At 38.2% G+C, this 17,227-nt stretch overlaps 1 protein-coding gene across 2 annotated transcripts in view; it reads left to right on the plus strand.

Moving 5' to 3' along the window:
- Positions 1–579: 579 nt before the first annotated feature.
- The window catches only part of LOC106660015 (histone-arginine methyltransferase CARMER), a 50,618-nt gene continuing 33,970 nt past the window's right edge, over positions 580–17,227 (plus strand). The window contains exons 1-3 of one of the 2 annotated variants that reach the window (XM_014382829.2): positions 580–1,250; positions 6,089–6,229; positions 16,496–16,990. In XM_014382829.2, coding sequence (XP_014238315.1) covers positions 1,118–1,250; positions 6,089–6,229; positions 16,496–16,990 — 769 coding nt within the window. In that variant the 5' untranslated portion in view covers positions 580–1,117. The remainder of the gene's footprint in view (positions 1,251–6,088; positions 6,230–16,495; positions 16,991–17,227) is intronic. The other variant, XM_023461076.1, reaches the window with a different exon arrangement.

Consider the following 17,227-nt stretch of genomic DNA (forward strand, 5'->3'; position numbering starts at 1 on the left):
TATGAATAAAATTGTACAAAATATTTTACCCTTGAAAAAATTTTCTTTAGGATCCCGCAAAATTCCCACAGGAGTCCTACATGATTCCGTAGGGATTTCGTTAACTCTACATGCAATTTTTTCAAGGATAACTCATATATCAACTATTGAAAAGCTCCCAAAAACAACTAACTTTTCGATGTGATATATCAATTTTATACAACACTTTAATTACTTAAGAAAAATTCTTATTTTCCATCGAAATTGATGCGAAAAAATTCAACTATAAAAGAATAATGTACAATTTCGAAGTAAAGAGGGCTGATCGATGTTAAAAGTTTCAATTCAAAAATAGCTATACAAATCGAAATAGTGGAGATTTTTTTTGTGATAGTAAAATATGTTCATTTTACACCTGATTGACCAAAAAAAACTTCTAAACAAGCTCTAAAATACTATAATTACATCACTCAATGCACATTCGAGTCAAGGAAATCCAATTCATGGTTCTTAAAATTATTGTCCTCTAATTAAAATCGTGTCAAACGCCGAATATTTTTAAAATCTCAGAGGAACGTGTGAACTTCCATTCGTAAAACAAAGAAATTCGTAATTTATAAACAAAGTTACAATAGAATATTTTTATTTATTTATCGATATTTCGATATTTGATATAAAAAACAATATTACTACAAAAGTAAAATGTGCGATTTCGTAGGTGATGCATATTCGTGTCAAGAAAATCCAATTCTTGATTCTCAAAATTATTATTCTACTATTATAATCGTGTCAAACACTGAATATTTTTAAAATCTGATCGGAACTTGTGAATCTTATTCGTATTTATAAACAAAGTTTAAAGTTGATAAACAAACTTCAGTGCGCCAAAATAGGTTAACCGGCAAAGAATAAATATTCACACACTAGAAGTAGGAACAATATCAAATATTATTGTTCACTTATTAATTCATTCATCTTCTATAAATTATTGTCTTCATATAACTTTGCATAAATATTAGGAGAATAATGCGCGTTTAAAAAAATACATTCTTATATGTACTTATTCATATAATTACATGAATACATACTTATTTATGCGTTTATACTCTTGTATGTCAATATTTACATAAAAATAAATATGAATAACATTTTTGAGAATGTTCAAATATCTAAACTTTTGGATGATGGAAACATATCTTGTTTATTTCAAAAGAGGGTTCAAGTCTGTCTTAACTACGGGACTCAGGATTTGAAGATAATCCTTTCATCAGGTAAAATTATTTTTATTAAATAACTGTGTCCATAATAATAAGATGATAAAACATGTTTCTTCTCACTTTAGGTTATATTGAATTTTCAAAATTATGATTGTTGAATCATTACAGGATTTCTATAATTTTAAAAAATATATACTTTTCAAAGAAATCAATAATAAAGCATTATACTTCTTATTTTCTATGATCTAATAACAAAATAATGAAATCTTACAACAAAACATTTTTGACTGCAGAAAGTAATTCTATTGCATCTACTTATTAAAGAAATAATCTGTTACAATTTTTTAAACTTTTTTGGATCAAAACAAGTTTAAAGCATTTCAATAAATCAAATTTAAACAGCTCTGATTTTATTCATAATCTTAACAAAAATTAATGAGATTAATAAGCTATTATATTCTGTAAATTAAATTAATATGACTAAGAAATTTACTTAGATACTTTTTAGAAATTGGTAGCCTTTATCCTTTATAATTGAAATAATTTTCTAGTAATTTTCAATGAACACATACAAAATCTATAGTAAAAATACAAATTTCAAACACTTTCTCTGAGATTGCTGAAATAATAGTATTTATATACTTTTAATGTAAATATTTGATAGAATTATAAAAAGAATACATGGAAAGGTTTATTCTGAGTTCACTACTTTCTTATTGTATAATTAACAAATTTTTAATATACCCATGAAGTTAAAGAAAATTGAATTTTCAAATTTTTTCATACATTGAAAAATTATTCAAAAAAATTCATAAAAGTACTATACCGAAACACAAGGTAAACTCATTTATAAAAATTAACTATTTTGGTTTCATATTTTTTTAAATTGATATTATGAAGTTCATATACTTTAAGTACAAATCAATTAATAATTGCGCCAATTCTCAATGCTCTTGACGTAAGAATAAATATTATTTTAATAATTCCTAGTAATATTTTTAGTTGCCCCTATAAAAATATTTTTAATGAAATCAATGAAATTAAATTATATATTTCAATGTATAATCTCTTATCTTATAGAACTATATACTAGGGTGTCACTTTTTTCCTAAATTGGGGGTGATTACGATATCCGTGGTTCCGCTCATTTATGAATGATTTGATTGTTGCTCTGATGTGCAATAAAATAAAGAAGATACTTGAAGTAAATAACCGAATAAAAATGAGAAACAAAATGAGAAATCACGCACGAAACGACACTACTGGGTTTGTTAGGTTACTTGAGTTATTTGCTCATAGAGTCTCGAGTTCTGGTCAACAAAAAGGGCCATCGAAGGAATTGTGCAAGAACGTACAAGACCTCGTAATAAATGTTGCGAAAGCCACAGATTTCACGAAAACATGCACGTCGGTGGATCGAAGCTGCCCGACGGACGTAACTTTGTATCCCCATAATATATCATCATTCCATATCAGAGCACCGTAAACGAGAACCGAGTCGACGACTATGAGGTAGAGCCTGCGTCAGCTGCTCCTCTGGTCATAAATAAGCATCAAGCCAAGTAGAGCGGCTTTGTCCCTGTCGATTTTCATACGTTGCTCAAATCGTAGTTTGACAATGATGTGTACGTCAAGGTTTCGGATGCAGGAAACCAATATGATATCACGATCTTCAGCTCTGAGAGTAATATTTTCAGACAGTTTTCTGATCGTGACAACAAAACTTCGGTTTTTTGATCGGTGGTTTTCAATCCTAGTTTACCGTGATCATCGTGAACCAGCAGCATAGCCTAAATTGAATTCGAATCGATATCTGTTAGGTTTTTATCAACTATAGTAACTCTCATCTTCTCCAAGGTGGCAAGGATATATTTTCAGCACGCTGAGTTAAATCTTTAAATGTAGGATCACGATGTTGCAGTACTTATTTATGTTACGGCGGTATCTCTTACCACTGATGTCCGCTTTGGTAGTACTGAGTACCTTCTGTATGGCGTTGGTAGTTGACCGTCCTTTGTGGAATCCAAACGGTGAGTCCAGCAGGACCAAGCTTCCAGACGGCCAAAAATGATCCTTTCCAGGATCTTGTCCACGACGCCTAGAAAACACAACAAGTGGTACGACGAGGTCTTCTAGTTAGGTTTGTCTGGCTTTAACATCAAGAAAAGCCGTGGCGTCTTTGAGAGCAAAATCGGGATTCCATTTGGCCCAAGGGCTAGCCAATCTTGCACCCTTCAGTAAGCTCTACGAAGGTCTTGGATGCTAACCTCAGTAATCAGTCCAGCCTCCGTTTACTCAAGGATGTCGATTCAAGAGTCTGCAACTCTTAAAAAGAGAGTGGGGACCCTCTGCCGCACTACTCTGGTTCGTAAGAAGATACACCCCTAAAGCTCTTTAAGCAGGATATAACAGTTTGGCATGGTCGTGGTTTGCCTCATCGCATAGTTTCTTCCAGAAAATACTCTTACTGACCTTTATTCAACTACGTAAATTCCTGCAAGCCTTAGCAAACTCATCTCGACGGATGGCGTGTATGTGTGCACTGAGAGACCTTTTACGGTGCCATACTGATGCGAGTCAATGTTGCCAAGTTTATCGTATGATGACGCACAGAACCAAAAAATTACTTTCACGCGTTGTAATTGTTAGGGCGCTATGCCTCAACAAGATAGAAATTCTCTCATTGAGGCATAGCGCCCTAACAGGTTACAACGCGTGAACGTAATTTTTAGGCTCTGTCCGCCATAATATGATAAAATTGGCCAACATACATTCGAAAAAGCGTGGCACCGTAAAAGGTCTTTCAGTGTGGATGAGGGGGATTAAATTTTTAGCGCGCTTTTATAGGGTACTTATACCAGTGATTGACCGCTTTCGACCAGTAAATGACCACTTTTGGATGTGCAATAATTATCGTTTTCCTTTGTTAAATTATGATCGAACATAGAAAACGAGATGCATCGTTCACTAAAGAATTAAATTACGTCTATACAAATATATTTTTAATTGTTTTTCATATGATATTTTTCAAAATGGTCATTCACTGGTACCCGGTCATTGATTGGTCTGACTACCCTATTATTTATGTTCTTTTATCTTATCTCATGTGTTACGTAGATATTGCCGCGAATGTACGCTCAGTATAGTGTCAGTCGCGCAAAAGTAGTGTATTGTCTATATTATTTTTGTCAAAATTTCGTTCATACTTTTTGTTGTTGCGAAGATTGTTTATCCGAGAAGAGTTGTCAAGTTGAGTTATCCAAAAGGTTTGGGATTGGTAACCCGTGTAAATATGGTTGGAACTTGTAACATGTTGAGAATGTTTCATTTAAGTACTTTATTGAAGTCAAATGTAGCCAAAAATCGACGACATTTTGTCATTTTAAATTGAAAATTCTTTAGAGGTTTCTCCCACCTCGATGTCCTCTTGCTTAACAAAAACTTGGATCAGATAGTCGTTGGCTCGCACGGAAGCTCCGTGGTTGATCTGACCTTCGCCAGTGATACGCTCTCCAGGAAAGTCATATCCTGGCGAGTCAGCAACATCTACACTGGTAATGATCATCGGGCAACTGGTAATGATCGTGAAGCGCGTCTGAAAGTTACTAGTCGTTTATAAAATTGTTACTAATTTCTGTAATCATTCCCTCCACGTTTCCTGAAAGTAAATAGTATTTGAGGTTTGCTTATCGAAGAATGGACGCTCGAAATTGTGTCTGACGTGGAGATTCAGTCAGCCTCGCCTGAAGGTATAATGGGCTAGCTTTTGTCCGCCTTCATGAGGGCTTGCGACGCTTCCATGTCAAGGGTGGAAAGACGTCGGCTTCATGAGTCAGTGTACTGGGCACCACAGAGTGTCGGCAGACTTGTCTCCTAGCGAGTAGACTCGCCCAGCGAGCACGTGGCCGCGTCGATAAAGTCGTTCGTCGAGAGGAGTTCGCCGAGGTTCATAGGCGTCTACGCAATGCATTAAAGCCAGCAGCTGGAGAAAGCTATGCGACGAAGCAGATCCTAACGTGTGGGGTAAACCATTCGGAACGGTCATGTCCTGCTAAAGGGCCCTAGGGGTGTGATTTCTGTCAAACTGGAGCTCGTAAAGCGCGGTCGCTAAAGCGGTTCCCACAATTTTTCGTCTGCTATATATTTCTAGCAAAAATGAATCTATATTTGAAGATTTTGAATTGTCCAACTCCTCGGCGAACTTCATAAGTAAAGGTCCCCATCCTTCGCTTGCTTTGAAAACATCTATTTGGGGGAAAAAATTGACAATTGAGGAATTTTTAATAATCAAATGAACCGATTTCCAGTGTTATATATGTCAAATTGAAGGTCTTGCAAGGACCTACAACTTTTGTTTGAAACTTTTTTTCATAAAATGTACGGTTTTCAATCTGTAGCCGAAAACCCGATTGTCCTAATTTCAAAGGGCCCAATCGTTGAAATTCCAATCGACTCAACTGTGGCATTTGTTAGTACTTCATTCCTACCATCGAATCCTAACGAATCCCGGTGAGAAACTCTGGTTGCGAATTTTTTCACGTTCAAAACTAATTTGACTGGACTATAGTTTCTAATGTTGCGCTCAAATATTACTGGTAAATCGATTTTGACTCAAACTCATTCATAGTATGTATGGATTTGAATAGAAAAAAATTCCAAGATATCAAAAACAAATTCGTCTCGATACTATAAAATTACACGAAGATAAAAGCATTTGAAAACTTACAAAACTTCTATGAAATTTTTTTGCAATAATTTTGTTGCGTAATGAATATTTTTTTAAATTAAAATGTGTAAAATATATTTTTTAGTTTATTAAGAATCATAATTAATAAAATATGTTGATATCCTAATTACTCTATAAAAATTAATGTAAATATGTTTGGTTGCAGAAAAAAAATCGGAATGCAATGGACAATCTCTGCTTGAAATTCCCATCAATAAAGAAACTGAATGTTCAAAAGTTTCTAAAAGAAGTTATATTATTACAGTTGATACAGATAGTTACATTTTATCTTTTAGTAATTTACAAGGTATGTTAATATTTCTATGCAACATAACGTAAGGCTAATGATTTGTTTCATAAAATAAACTGACTCTATTATTATTAAATACACACGTGGTTTATTTATGCAAAAGTCTTCAAAATTAATCATCAATTTTCAGTTGGCCTCGTTACTCATTAATTAATTCGTTAATCTTATTTTATACTTCTATTTTATAATCTACACGCTGCAAAAATTTTTTTTCTTTTGAAATTTGTTCAATTTTCAAATGCTTCTACCTCCATCAATTTAGATCGTATCAAGACAAATTTTTATCAAGTTTTCTTGGAAAATGTTTTTCCTCATTTAAAGCTATGTATGTTTTGAATAGATTCGAGTAAATTTCTAATCACCACTCACATTTAAGCGTCACCAAAAATTACAGAAAAATCGATTGTTTAAACCTATACCAGGACTACACAGTCATTCGTTTATCCTAACTAACATGTACCTTCGCCAAAAACTCTTCCTGATGATTAACTTGAAAAAAAATATTTTATTATCTTTTTACGCCTTGTAGACCGTTTAAAGGTACCATTTAACCCATTAGCGACAGAATGACCTTTTTTTAGACAATTTTGAGTCGGATATCTTTATCGTTTCCAATTTTTCAAAAAACTGTAAAGTTCATGTTTGTGATGTAAAACTTTATGCTGTGTCAGAATCCAGATTCAGAATTTATCTAAAATTTACAGTCAGTCCTAATGAGGCTGCGTATGAAGCTGCGAAAAGTTACTCATTGTATATTTTTAATTGTATATGGGCATAGCCACGTCAAGCGTGATATGTTAAAAACATGAAGTTGAAAATTCTCTTAAAGAGTCCATTGAAAAATGAAAATCCTGAAAGTTTCAGCTCCCTAGGTCCAACCTTTTGGGATCTATAAGGTCTCAAAGTTGGAGTTTGATTTTTCTAATTTTATTCTGATTTCCTAGGGCGAATATGAAAAAATTGTTGAATCATGATTTTTAATGTAAAATTTTATGAGGAATTCAAATTCTTTGTTAAAAATCATAATTATAACCTCAAAACCTATTAATATTGTAATAAAGTGTGAATTTCAAAGACTAAACATGTTCTTATCCAGCGAATAGGCCAATATTGTAACATGTTTATCGATACATCAAAATATAACTTCTGATACATTTTGGTCATCAGTAGACAAACATACTTCATTATTGAGCTTAGGAAGAGTCAAAAACGTGGTTTTTCTAATTTTCCTTGATTTTTGACTTGTATCATGCTCAATTATGAGTCTGTTTGTCTGCCGATGACTAAAATTTATCAGAAAAATGAGGACAAAATATTTCGGTACTGAATACCGACTGAGTGGGTAGGCCTGGCCCTTAAGGTGGCTCTACAGCAACCATAACAATAGTACAGCGAGGCATCTGTCTGTCTCTTTCTTGCATTAGGCAGACAACCGCTCGCACTATTCGAAATCAATGATTTTACGAATCTTTTGTATTATGTGTAGAGCCTCCTTAATTACTAAGCTTTTGTGCATACGTTTTGGAACACCGTCTCATTTCGCTTGCTTGTATAAAATATCATGAAATTCCATCGTATAAAACAAAATCTCTTAATAAATTTTGTTCCGAGTTGGTTAGCCTAAGTTGTTTTAGAATTTTTAGAATATTTGTAATATCTTCGTCTGACTTCGAAAATAATAATATTTTGATTTCTTTTGAATCCACACGCAGTGACATTACATTCTCGTTATAATCCGAATAACAGGCGCTCGAGAGAGAGCATCTATTATGATACATTGAATTCCCTATTAACGATTATTTCAAGATTAAAATTTGTTACCTGCACCACGGCACGAGACCCTTGTGTGCGTATCCCCACTCCACCACTTACTACCGCCGGCTCGCCTACCGTCCAGCGGTATAAAAGGCGGCGCCGATTCGATTCGGCACTCAGTTTCACTCTTGGACTTGCCGGAGTAAGAACTCGTTCGCCCATGAGAGCTTGGCCTAGGGACGTAAATAAACCTGAGTTGAACTAAAATATTCGATCGTATTATTTCTCGCCCCTCTCCAAGCCTCCTCACCCACTTTTGCACTGAGAAGCTTCACTAGCGACCGTTAGGTGGCGAAGCGCCGGTACCCACAAGCAACGTATTCCCGCCGGGGCTTAAGTATCGGCCACTTCGAGCCTCAGTCTTTCGAATTCGGTCGCTCAGCGAGTGTAGCCTTGACCTTCCGGCAGCAACTAACCAGCAAAGCCAAGTCAGATTCGTCACCGCAGCCAAGTCTACGAGATCGACGGAATTTCCAGCCTCCCGTTGCAGAGTTGACTCCCGAACAACATCGGATCTGGGTGACCACTCGACCCACATCGCTCGCCAACTAACAAGTTGGAACTTGTACACGCCAACTCGGCCCCGGTCCTTTTCAGGACCACCTCTCGTACGATCTCGAAAGACCTCGACCTTTTGTCCCAGTTCGATTCGAGCTGTCTTGCAGGTGCAGAGTGTAAACTCTGAAACTTCTTTCGGTTTCAGGCCTTTTCAGGGCTACCATTCGAAAAGTCGTCGGACTTTATTAAAATCCGACACTCTCGCTTAACAAGTTGATACAACATCGATTAAAAAGTACGCATCTCTTCTATCGAATGTGTACGAGGATATATGCGAAGAGCTGCAGAAGAAAGACTCCAAAGCCACACTTCCAGTCTCGATAATGCATCATAGAATTTTGAAGACTCTCGGGTCAGAATATCAATTCTACCGGTCTACATGGTATAGAATACCCGAAGCAGAACAAACGACGAACCTTTTGGTAGAGAATTTAGTGTCTATTGAGAGCTCATTGTCGACAAAAACTCCAACGGTCAGCGCATTTCATGTGAAAAATTCGAACATGTTCAACGGAAAAGGGAGCAAGTTCGTGGCATCGTCGTCGTCGAATTCCGAGAATCGAGAAAAACGCAAATGCCACTACTGCAAAAAACCTGGCCATCTGATGCCGAATTGCAGAAAGAGACAAGCAGCAGATGGTAAAAAGGATTCAAAGAGTAACAACAACAACGACTCAGATTACAAGAATGGAGCAGCTAAAGCAACGTTTCTCGCTACAGGACTAACAGTGAACTCCGATTCGATTTTTGCAGACTCGTGGATAGCAGACTCAGGCGCAACAAACCACATGACGGCAAACAAGCAACACTTCTCTACATTCGAACCTTTTTCAAGTCCAATCAGTGCCGAAGTAGCCAACGGAGACAAGATGCTTGCTTATGGTTGTGGCAGCGCGGATGTAGAAATGCGTGTAAAAGACAAAATAATATTAGTGAGGTTATCAGATCTGTGGTATGTGCCAAACCTCGGACATGAATTATTCTCAGTGCCTCAAGCAACAATGCATGGAAATAAAGTAACTTTTGATGCTGATGGAGTTACAGTAAAATACAACAAGGAAGTTGTCGCAACTGGTGTCCTTATAGGTTCAACTTATATCATGAATATGAACGTGTGTACCTCAAGAAATTCTGTGCAAGCTATCCTATCTAATACTGAGGATGTACTGTAAGGCTGGCATGAACGTCTCGGGCATCAAGATAAACGTCATGTGCGTGATGTGCTCTCCAAACACGGAGTCGCGATAAAATTTGAAGATACCAGATTATTCTGTGTTGGATGTATGATGGGAAAATCACATCGAAAACCTTTTTCGCCTAGGCAAGAACGTGCAAAGAAAGTTGGAGAACTCATTCATTCCGACGTAAACGGGCCTATGTCAGTAAATTCTATACACGGATTTAAATATTACGTCGTGTTCAAAGACGACTTCTCACGCTACACCCGCATATTCTTTATGAAAGAAAAGTCAGAGGTCGCAAATCATCTTAAAACATTCTTGAACGAATGTCGCACTGCTGGACATAAAGCGAAAAGATTTCGATCTGACGGTGGCGGTGAATCCAACTGTGCACGTGTGCGTGAAATGTTAAACAATCAAGGCATCGAAATTAACCTAAGCTGCCCGTTCACACCTGAGCAAAATGGTGTTGCTGAGCAATCGAATAGACATATCGTCGAGCTCACTCGCTCACTGTTGTCAGTCAGCGATATGTCTACATCTTTCTGGGCTAGTGCGTGCGATACAGCGACATATGTAATAAATCGCACAGGTAAATCAAGCATACCTGGTAAGACGCCAATTAAGCTGTGGTCAGAAAAAATATTTGATAGCTTTGACGTTCTTCGCATTTTTGGATCAGAATGTTATGTAAACGTACCTAAACAATTTCGCTCAAAATTCGCCTGTAAAGCCGTTTTTGGTAAATTTATAGGCTACGTTAATGAAAAGGACGGATACAAGGTTTGGATACCATCGAAAAATCGAGTTATGAATTCGCGAAATGTGGACTTTCGTCCAGAGAAATTGTATACGAATTCTAATGAGATCGAGCTTGAAATATATAGACAAAAAGAAGAGGAATATACTACAAAACATGAAGAAAGTTTATATGAGGAATTCTACGATGCCGAATTAGGCAATCTCACCTCGCTATCGCGGGCAAGAGATGAAACCGCGGCACCAAGAAGTACTGCGCCGTCGTGACCCTCGACGAAGAAGAACACGTTTAATTCGGCTCTGTGGAACAACATCCACGCCGCGCTACGCCGGACGCCTGAGCACCTGCTGAGAATAATTAGCAGCTACTTCTCAGCGAGAGTGCTCGACTACGACACGGATGACGGACCAGCGTCCTACAGAGTCACAGCAGGCGTTCCGCAAGGGTCTGCCTTAGGGCCCATCCTGTGGAACGTCATGTACGACGTCGTTCTGCGCCTCAACATCAGAGGCAACGTAAGCATCGTAGGTTTCGCGTACGACATCGCCTTGGTGGCCGTTGCTAAGCACCTGTGGCAGATGGAATACGATCTGAACGCTGCCATCGAGCAGGTGCGAGGCACGCTACATGAGCTCAGCCTTGTAACGTCTGACCATAAGACCGAGGCCCTACTCATCACTAGCAGGAAACAATCAGTCCTCTCCAGACTGAGGCAAGAGCCGCAATAGGTGGCCATTGGCTACAGAGTTCACTCTGCCCATGTAAAAAAAAAAAAAAACACACACACACACACGCACACACGCACGCACACACGCACGCACACGCACACACACACACACACACACACACACACACACACACACACACACACACACACACACACACACATCGGCCTCCTTGGCTCAGTGGGTATAGTTCTTGCCTGCTGATACAAGGTACGCCGTAGGGCGTGGGTTCGATCCCCACCGGACGAATTTTCGAGGTTCGTTTTTTCGCCTGGTGTGGTCGAGCCTGTGCCCGAGGTGGAGCGGGTACCACTCAAAAAAGAAGACCCGGGCTATGTCATCAGCCTCCGAAGCGGTAAAAAACCCCGATCACTGTGCGAGCTGGAAGCGATAGGACAACCACAAGTAGGAGCCCGAGGCAAGGACTCACAATGCTGGCAATAGATGGAGCACACCACTCCCATGATGAAGCCGGAAGCGAGAACTACACTCACAAGAGGGCGCCGGATGCGAGAGCCAAGGCTCTGGTGGAGCGCATGATGGCGCCTGAAGCGAGAACCACACTCACAAGACGACAACAGAAAAAGGAGGAGTTCAAAAACTCACGGAGACTCACAGCGTAGCGTTGGAAGCGAGAACCACACTCACAAGATGTAGCCGACAGAGCAGAGCGGCGGACTTGCCATCGGCTGCAGAAGCGAGAACCACACTCACAAGATGGCACTAGACAGCGAGTTCTAAAGAAGATGTCCAACTCAGGAGGAGATGCCAGCAATGTGTGACCACGCAGGCGGCTCTGAAAAAGAGGATACGACAATCGACGATGGCAGCGTGCAGGTTCGGAGGTTCACCAAGAAGATAAAGATGAGTCCCTGAACCCCTAATCGTCGCATATCACTATGCGACGGATGGGGGATGTATGGAAAACAACGACTAACAGAAGTAGCAGAAATGCTCAACTAACCCCGGCCTCACCGAAGCAATGCCTAACGGCGGATTCCGGTGTGTGTCCGAATGGGGTGGAGTAGAAAAAAAAAACACACACACACACAGACAGACATGTGTTAGAAATTCAATCTAGTTTACAAATATGTAAACCAAATTGTTCTATGAAGTCTGGTTCAATAACTCATATTCGAATCCATCACACAGCTTTCCCTATGGAGGAAGCCAAAATTGTTTTAACTCAAATTTGAAATGGAAAGATATTTGATTCGTAGGTCTAAAACTTATTTCTTGCGTACATAAGAAGTATACTTGAAAGTCCGATAGTTACAATTTTGAAATTAAACAAGACTTGTATCAAAATGACGCTTTTTAAAAAAATAACCGTACATGAATGAAGTCAATTTTATTATATGGGAAGAAGGCACTTACACGATACTTGCCTGACTTTCAGCGTGCTTATCGCGCTTTTTTCTTTCTTGTCCCATTTTGACATTTTCACGTACTTGAAATGAAAAAATATAAAAGATAAAGATCACATTATAAACTGTAAAAATCGCAATGGGTCGAATTTTTGCCTCAGCGCCCTCTCGAGGATACCAATCAAAATTAGTCTTAAGCCGTCAAAAGGTTAATATTCCACTTTCTCGACTGACTATAACACTCGCATTTTCGCACCACTTAACAATAGCAAGCTACTACCAATCAGAAATCAAAAACCCGAAAATGATCCAAAAAAATCCTAAAAATTCACTCATGCTCTTTGAATAATTCTAAGACTTTTCTTATGTACATAACTTGTACATACATAGATGTTACATTTTCTCGCTCAGCATTTCATTTTTGAACAATTTCGAGCTTTTATATGTGACGACCACGTATGTGGCCGCACGAACACTCGTCTGCTACGCGATCAGCTGAGCAAGCCGCGGAGCAGACGAGCGCGCCGCTGTAGGCCCCACCTATATACTCGCGTTGCTAGGCAACGCGCGGCCCCCACCGCTGGCGCCCGGCTATATAAGTTGGCAACTCGCAGCGGTAAAGCAGATTCGGCTCTGGCCAAAGCGAGCGACGCATCGTGAGCACACGAGGTGAGAAGCTCAATCCTTGATACGTGAGCGCACTCATCAAGCAGTGTACGTGAGCACACGTAACACAATCATACCTTCTAGTGCGTGAGCACACGTAACACAATCATACCTTCTAGTGCGTGAGCACACGTAACACAATCATACCTTCTAGTGTGTGAGCACACGCACGCTCTCCGACTCTCGTGGGCACACGTGAGCATCCCTGACCCGATCCCTTTTCTTTGTTCTTTTTTTGCAATCAAAGTTAATACTTTTCTTTGCTTTCTACTCTTTTTTTTACTCAAAACTCAAATAATTTTGTTTGCTTCATTTACTTGCTATATTTGTAAATAATTAATCTTTAGTTTATTAATAAATCAACCAATACTTGTTACTGAACTTTTACGACTTATCATTATAAGCCACCACCTGATCCCACCGTTACATATATTTCAAATATTTTCTCCGTCATAAATCGTTCTTTAGTAGACTATTTTATCTACTACCGTAGATGATTTACTGACATGATAGGATTTAATGCATTGATTTAATCAGAAAAGTTCTCGGTATTGGATATGCCTCATGCATATATGCAAATTCCAGTGTACAAAGATTGCCAGACATTTCGGACAATAACGACACACCAAGGTTTGTTAAAGTATACAAGAATGCCAGAAGGAGTTTCCACCTGCCCAGGTGAATTCCAAGGCATGATGGAAAATATCATCAAAGGCATTCCGAATACGATCTCTTACCTAGATAATGTTTACGTGACGTATTAAGAACATGAAAGAGGTTTGCCGACGCATGGAAAACGCGGGTTTAAGAATTAATAAAAATAAATGTAGTTTTCTGAAACAAAAAATTGACATCCTTGGACATGTTATTGACAGAAATGGGCTGCATAAGGCGTATTCGAAGGTGAAAGCGATACTGGAAGCACCGTGACCGGCAAACAAAAAACAAGCACAATCACTGCTAGGTTTAGTTAATTTTTATGCAAAATTTTTAAAAGATCGCGCGGTTCAATCAAAGAATCTGTATGAGTGTACAGATAAAGAAACATTCGAGTGGACAGAAAATTGTGAAAAAGAATTTAAATGGATCAAAAAAGAAATAGTTCCGCCAACTGTTTTTGCGCATTACGATCCAAATAGAGAGTTAATCTTAGCGTGTGATACATCGGATTATGGTCTATCGGCGGTACTCTCTCATAAGCACGGGGAAGGGACTGAACGCCCCATCGCGTTCGCATAAAAAAAATTCCGCCAAAAGAAAATAGCAGAGCTAATATTGACAAAGAAGCAGCCGCGATTGTTTTTGGATTTAAACGATTTTATGATTATGTGTTCGATAGAGAGATCACGCTAAGAACGGACCGTAAACCACTGCAATTCATTGTCGGCCCAAAAGCTGGTATTCCGCTGACGGCAGCAAACAGGCTACAAGGATGGGCGTATTTTTTGTCGGGGTTTAAATACCAAATAGAGTACGTAAAGTCCGAACAAAATGGAAACTGCGACGCTCTTTCGAGATTACCGATAGACGACGATAGCAATGTGTTTGAGAGCGATTTCACGCTCTTGTACTATATCCAAGAAGGAATAGAAAATGTAAACATACGATCGGTGGCTTGCAAAACCGAGAGAGATGCATGATTGCCGAAAATAAAAAGCTATGTAATCAGTGGCTGGCCAGCAAACACAAGCGTATTATCGCAAACCGAGAAGGTTTTTTTGAATAAACGTTTAGAATTATCAATTGATAACGGTTGTTTGTTATGGGGACACCGTTTAGTAATTCCAGAGAGTCTAAAATCAAACTTATTAAAAGAACTACATAAATCCCATTGGGAAATCGTGAAAATCAAAATGCTTGCTAGATCATACGTTTGGTGGCCAGGCATTGACGCTGATATTGAATTCTTGGTGAGTGCTTGTATGATTTGTTTGCAAGAGCGAAAAAAGCCGCCAAAACTACCATTAACACCATGGCCTTGGCCTGAAAAGCCATGGATTAGAATCCACATCGATTTTTTACGTCCATTTTACAACCGCATGTTCCTAGCAATAATAGACGCGCATTCTAAGTGGCCCGAAATAATTGACTTTAAATCAAACACAACAGCGGACAAATTGGTTCAGAGGATGCAAAAATTGTTTGCGAGACACGGCATGCCGAAGCACGTGGTATCGGATAACGGTCCGCCACTAACTAGCGAAAAATTTAAAACATTTTTATTAGAATTAGGAGTTAAACAGTCGTTTTCTCCGCCCAAGCACCCAGCCACAAATGGTGCAGTCGAAAATTTCGTTGGCACCTTTAAAGATAAAATCTCAAAAATAGTGAAAGGGGGAAAAGGGCTGGAGGAAGTAATTAATATTGAAAAATTTTTTTTTGAAAAATTTTCATAATTTTTTTTTTAATAATTTTTTTTAAAAAAAATTTTTTAATAATTTTTTTTTTTATACTTTGCCGGCTAGGTGCTACCGCACCTCTTGATTTTCCTGTTTGACTACAGGAGCATTCCGCATAGCTCGACGGACAAAAGACCCGTTTTTTTATTGTATAAGCGTGAGCTTCGTACGCGTTTCGACAAGTTGCGTCCGAGCGCCAAGGCGACTGTTCTAAACAGACAGGAGCAACAAATTAAACATTGTAGCGGTACGCGTAACCCAATATTGAACGTTGGAGACATGGTTATGGTAGAAGACTACAGCGTAGGTAGTCCCAAGCGAGTACCGGCTGAAATCGTAGAGCAATTAACCCCGTCTACGTTTAACATAAAAATAGGTGATAAAAACACGTAACTATACAGTATAGCACTGTGGCGTAAATAGAGCCTCGAGATAAGTCGGCCTTGAGGCCCGCCCACATTCTTATCCCGACTCTCGTGACGATCGCACGTGTTGTGTTCATTGGAAATAAAGTTATTCTTACTATATATATATATACCCGAGTCATTTACTTACATAGAAATATTACAGAATTGACCCACAAAAATACGTTATAAAATACCCCCCTATTAATACTATTTTTTTACATTATACGTGTTACAATTTTGTCGCGCTACACTTGTGTTATTATTTCGCTCGTCTAATTACGACGCGTACCGGAGCTTGCTGTCTTGTATACATCAATTTACATAGATATCTTAAAATTGTTAAATAGTAAATACACCATTAAAAATTTTAATTTTGTTATTATAGATTTTCAACGGTTTTATAGTCATTGGACAGATTTGAAAAATAGAGAATTTTCATCTGTTTTTAATGAGCGCACAGAAGAATCTTCAGCGATGCAATACTTCCAATTTTATGGCTATCTTTCACAGCAACAAAATATGATGCAAGATTTTATTAGAACCAGTACATATCAACGAGCCATTCTTGGAAATACATCTGACTTTAAAGATAAGGTAGTTTTGGATGTTGGTGCTGGTTCTGGGATTTTATCTTTTTTCGCTGCTCAAGCTGGGGCAAAAATTGTTTATGCTGTGGAAGCAAGCAATATGGCTAATCATGCAAAAACCCTCGTTGATGCTAATAACTTATCAGATAAAATAATTATTATTGCTGGAAAAATTGAAGAAATTGTCATACCTGAAAAAGTTGATTGTATTGTAAGTGAGCCTATGGGATACATGTTATACAATGAAAGAATGTTGGAAACTTACTTACACGCTAAAAAGTGGCTAGCTCCAGGTATTTACTTTCACTTTTTAAATAAATTTATTATTCATTTTTGTGATTGTAACAAGCACGTCATGCTTGGCACGGTTCTTCCTTCTTTTCAGCATGATATACGGTAATCAACAAGAAATATTATGTTTTTTTACGATAGTAGACAAAGGTAACCATCTTTTTTTTCTCTCACAATGAGGATCTTACCAGAACCCTAGTCCGGAAAATTTATTTTGGATATAGATTATAGAGAAATTA

Source organism: Trichogramma pretiosum, unplaced genomic scaffold (assembly GCF_000599845.2).
Source record: "Trichogramma pretiosum strain Unisexual culture from Peru unplaced genomic scaffold, Tpre_2.0 scaffold34, whole genome shotgun sequence".
In the NCBI taxonomy this organism is placed as follows: Eukaryota; Metazoa; Arthropoda; class Insecta; order Hymenoptera; family Trichogrammatidae; genus Trichogramma; species Trichogramma pretiosum.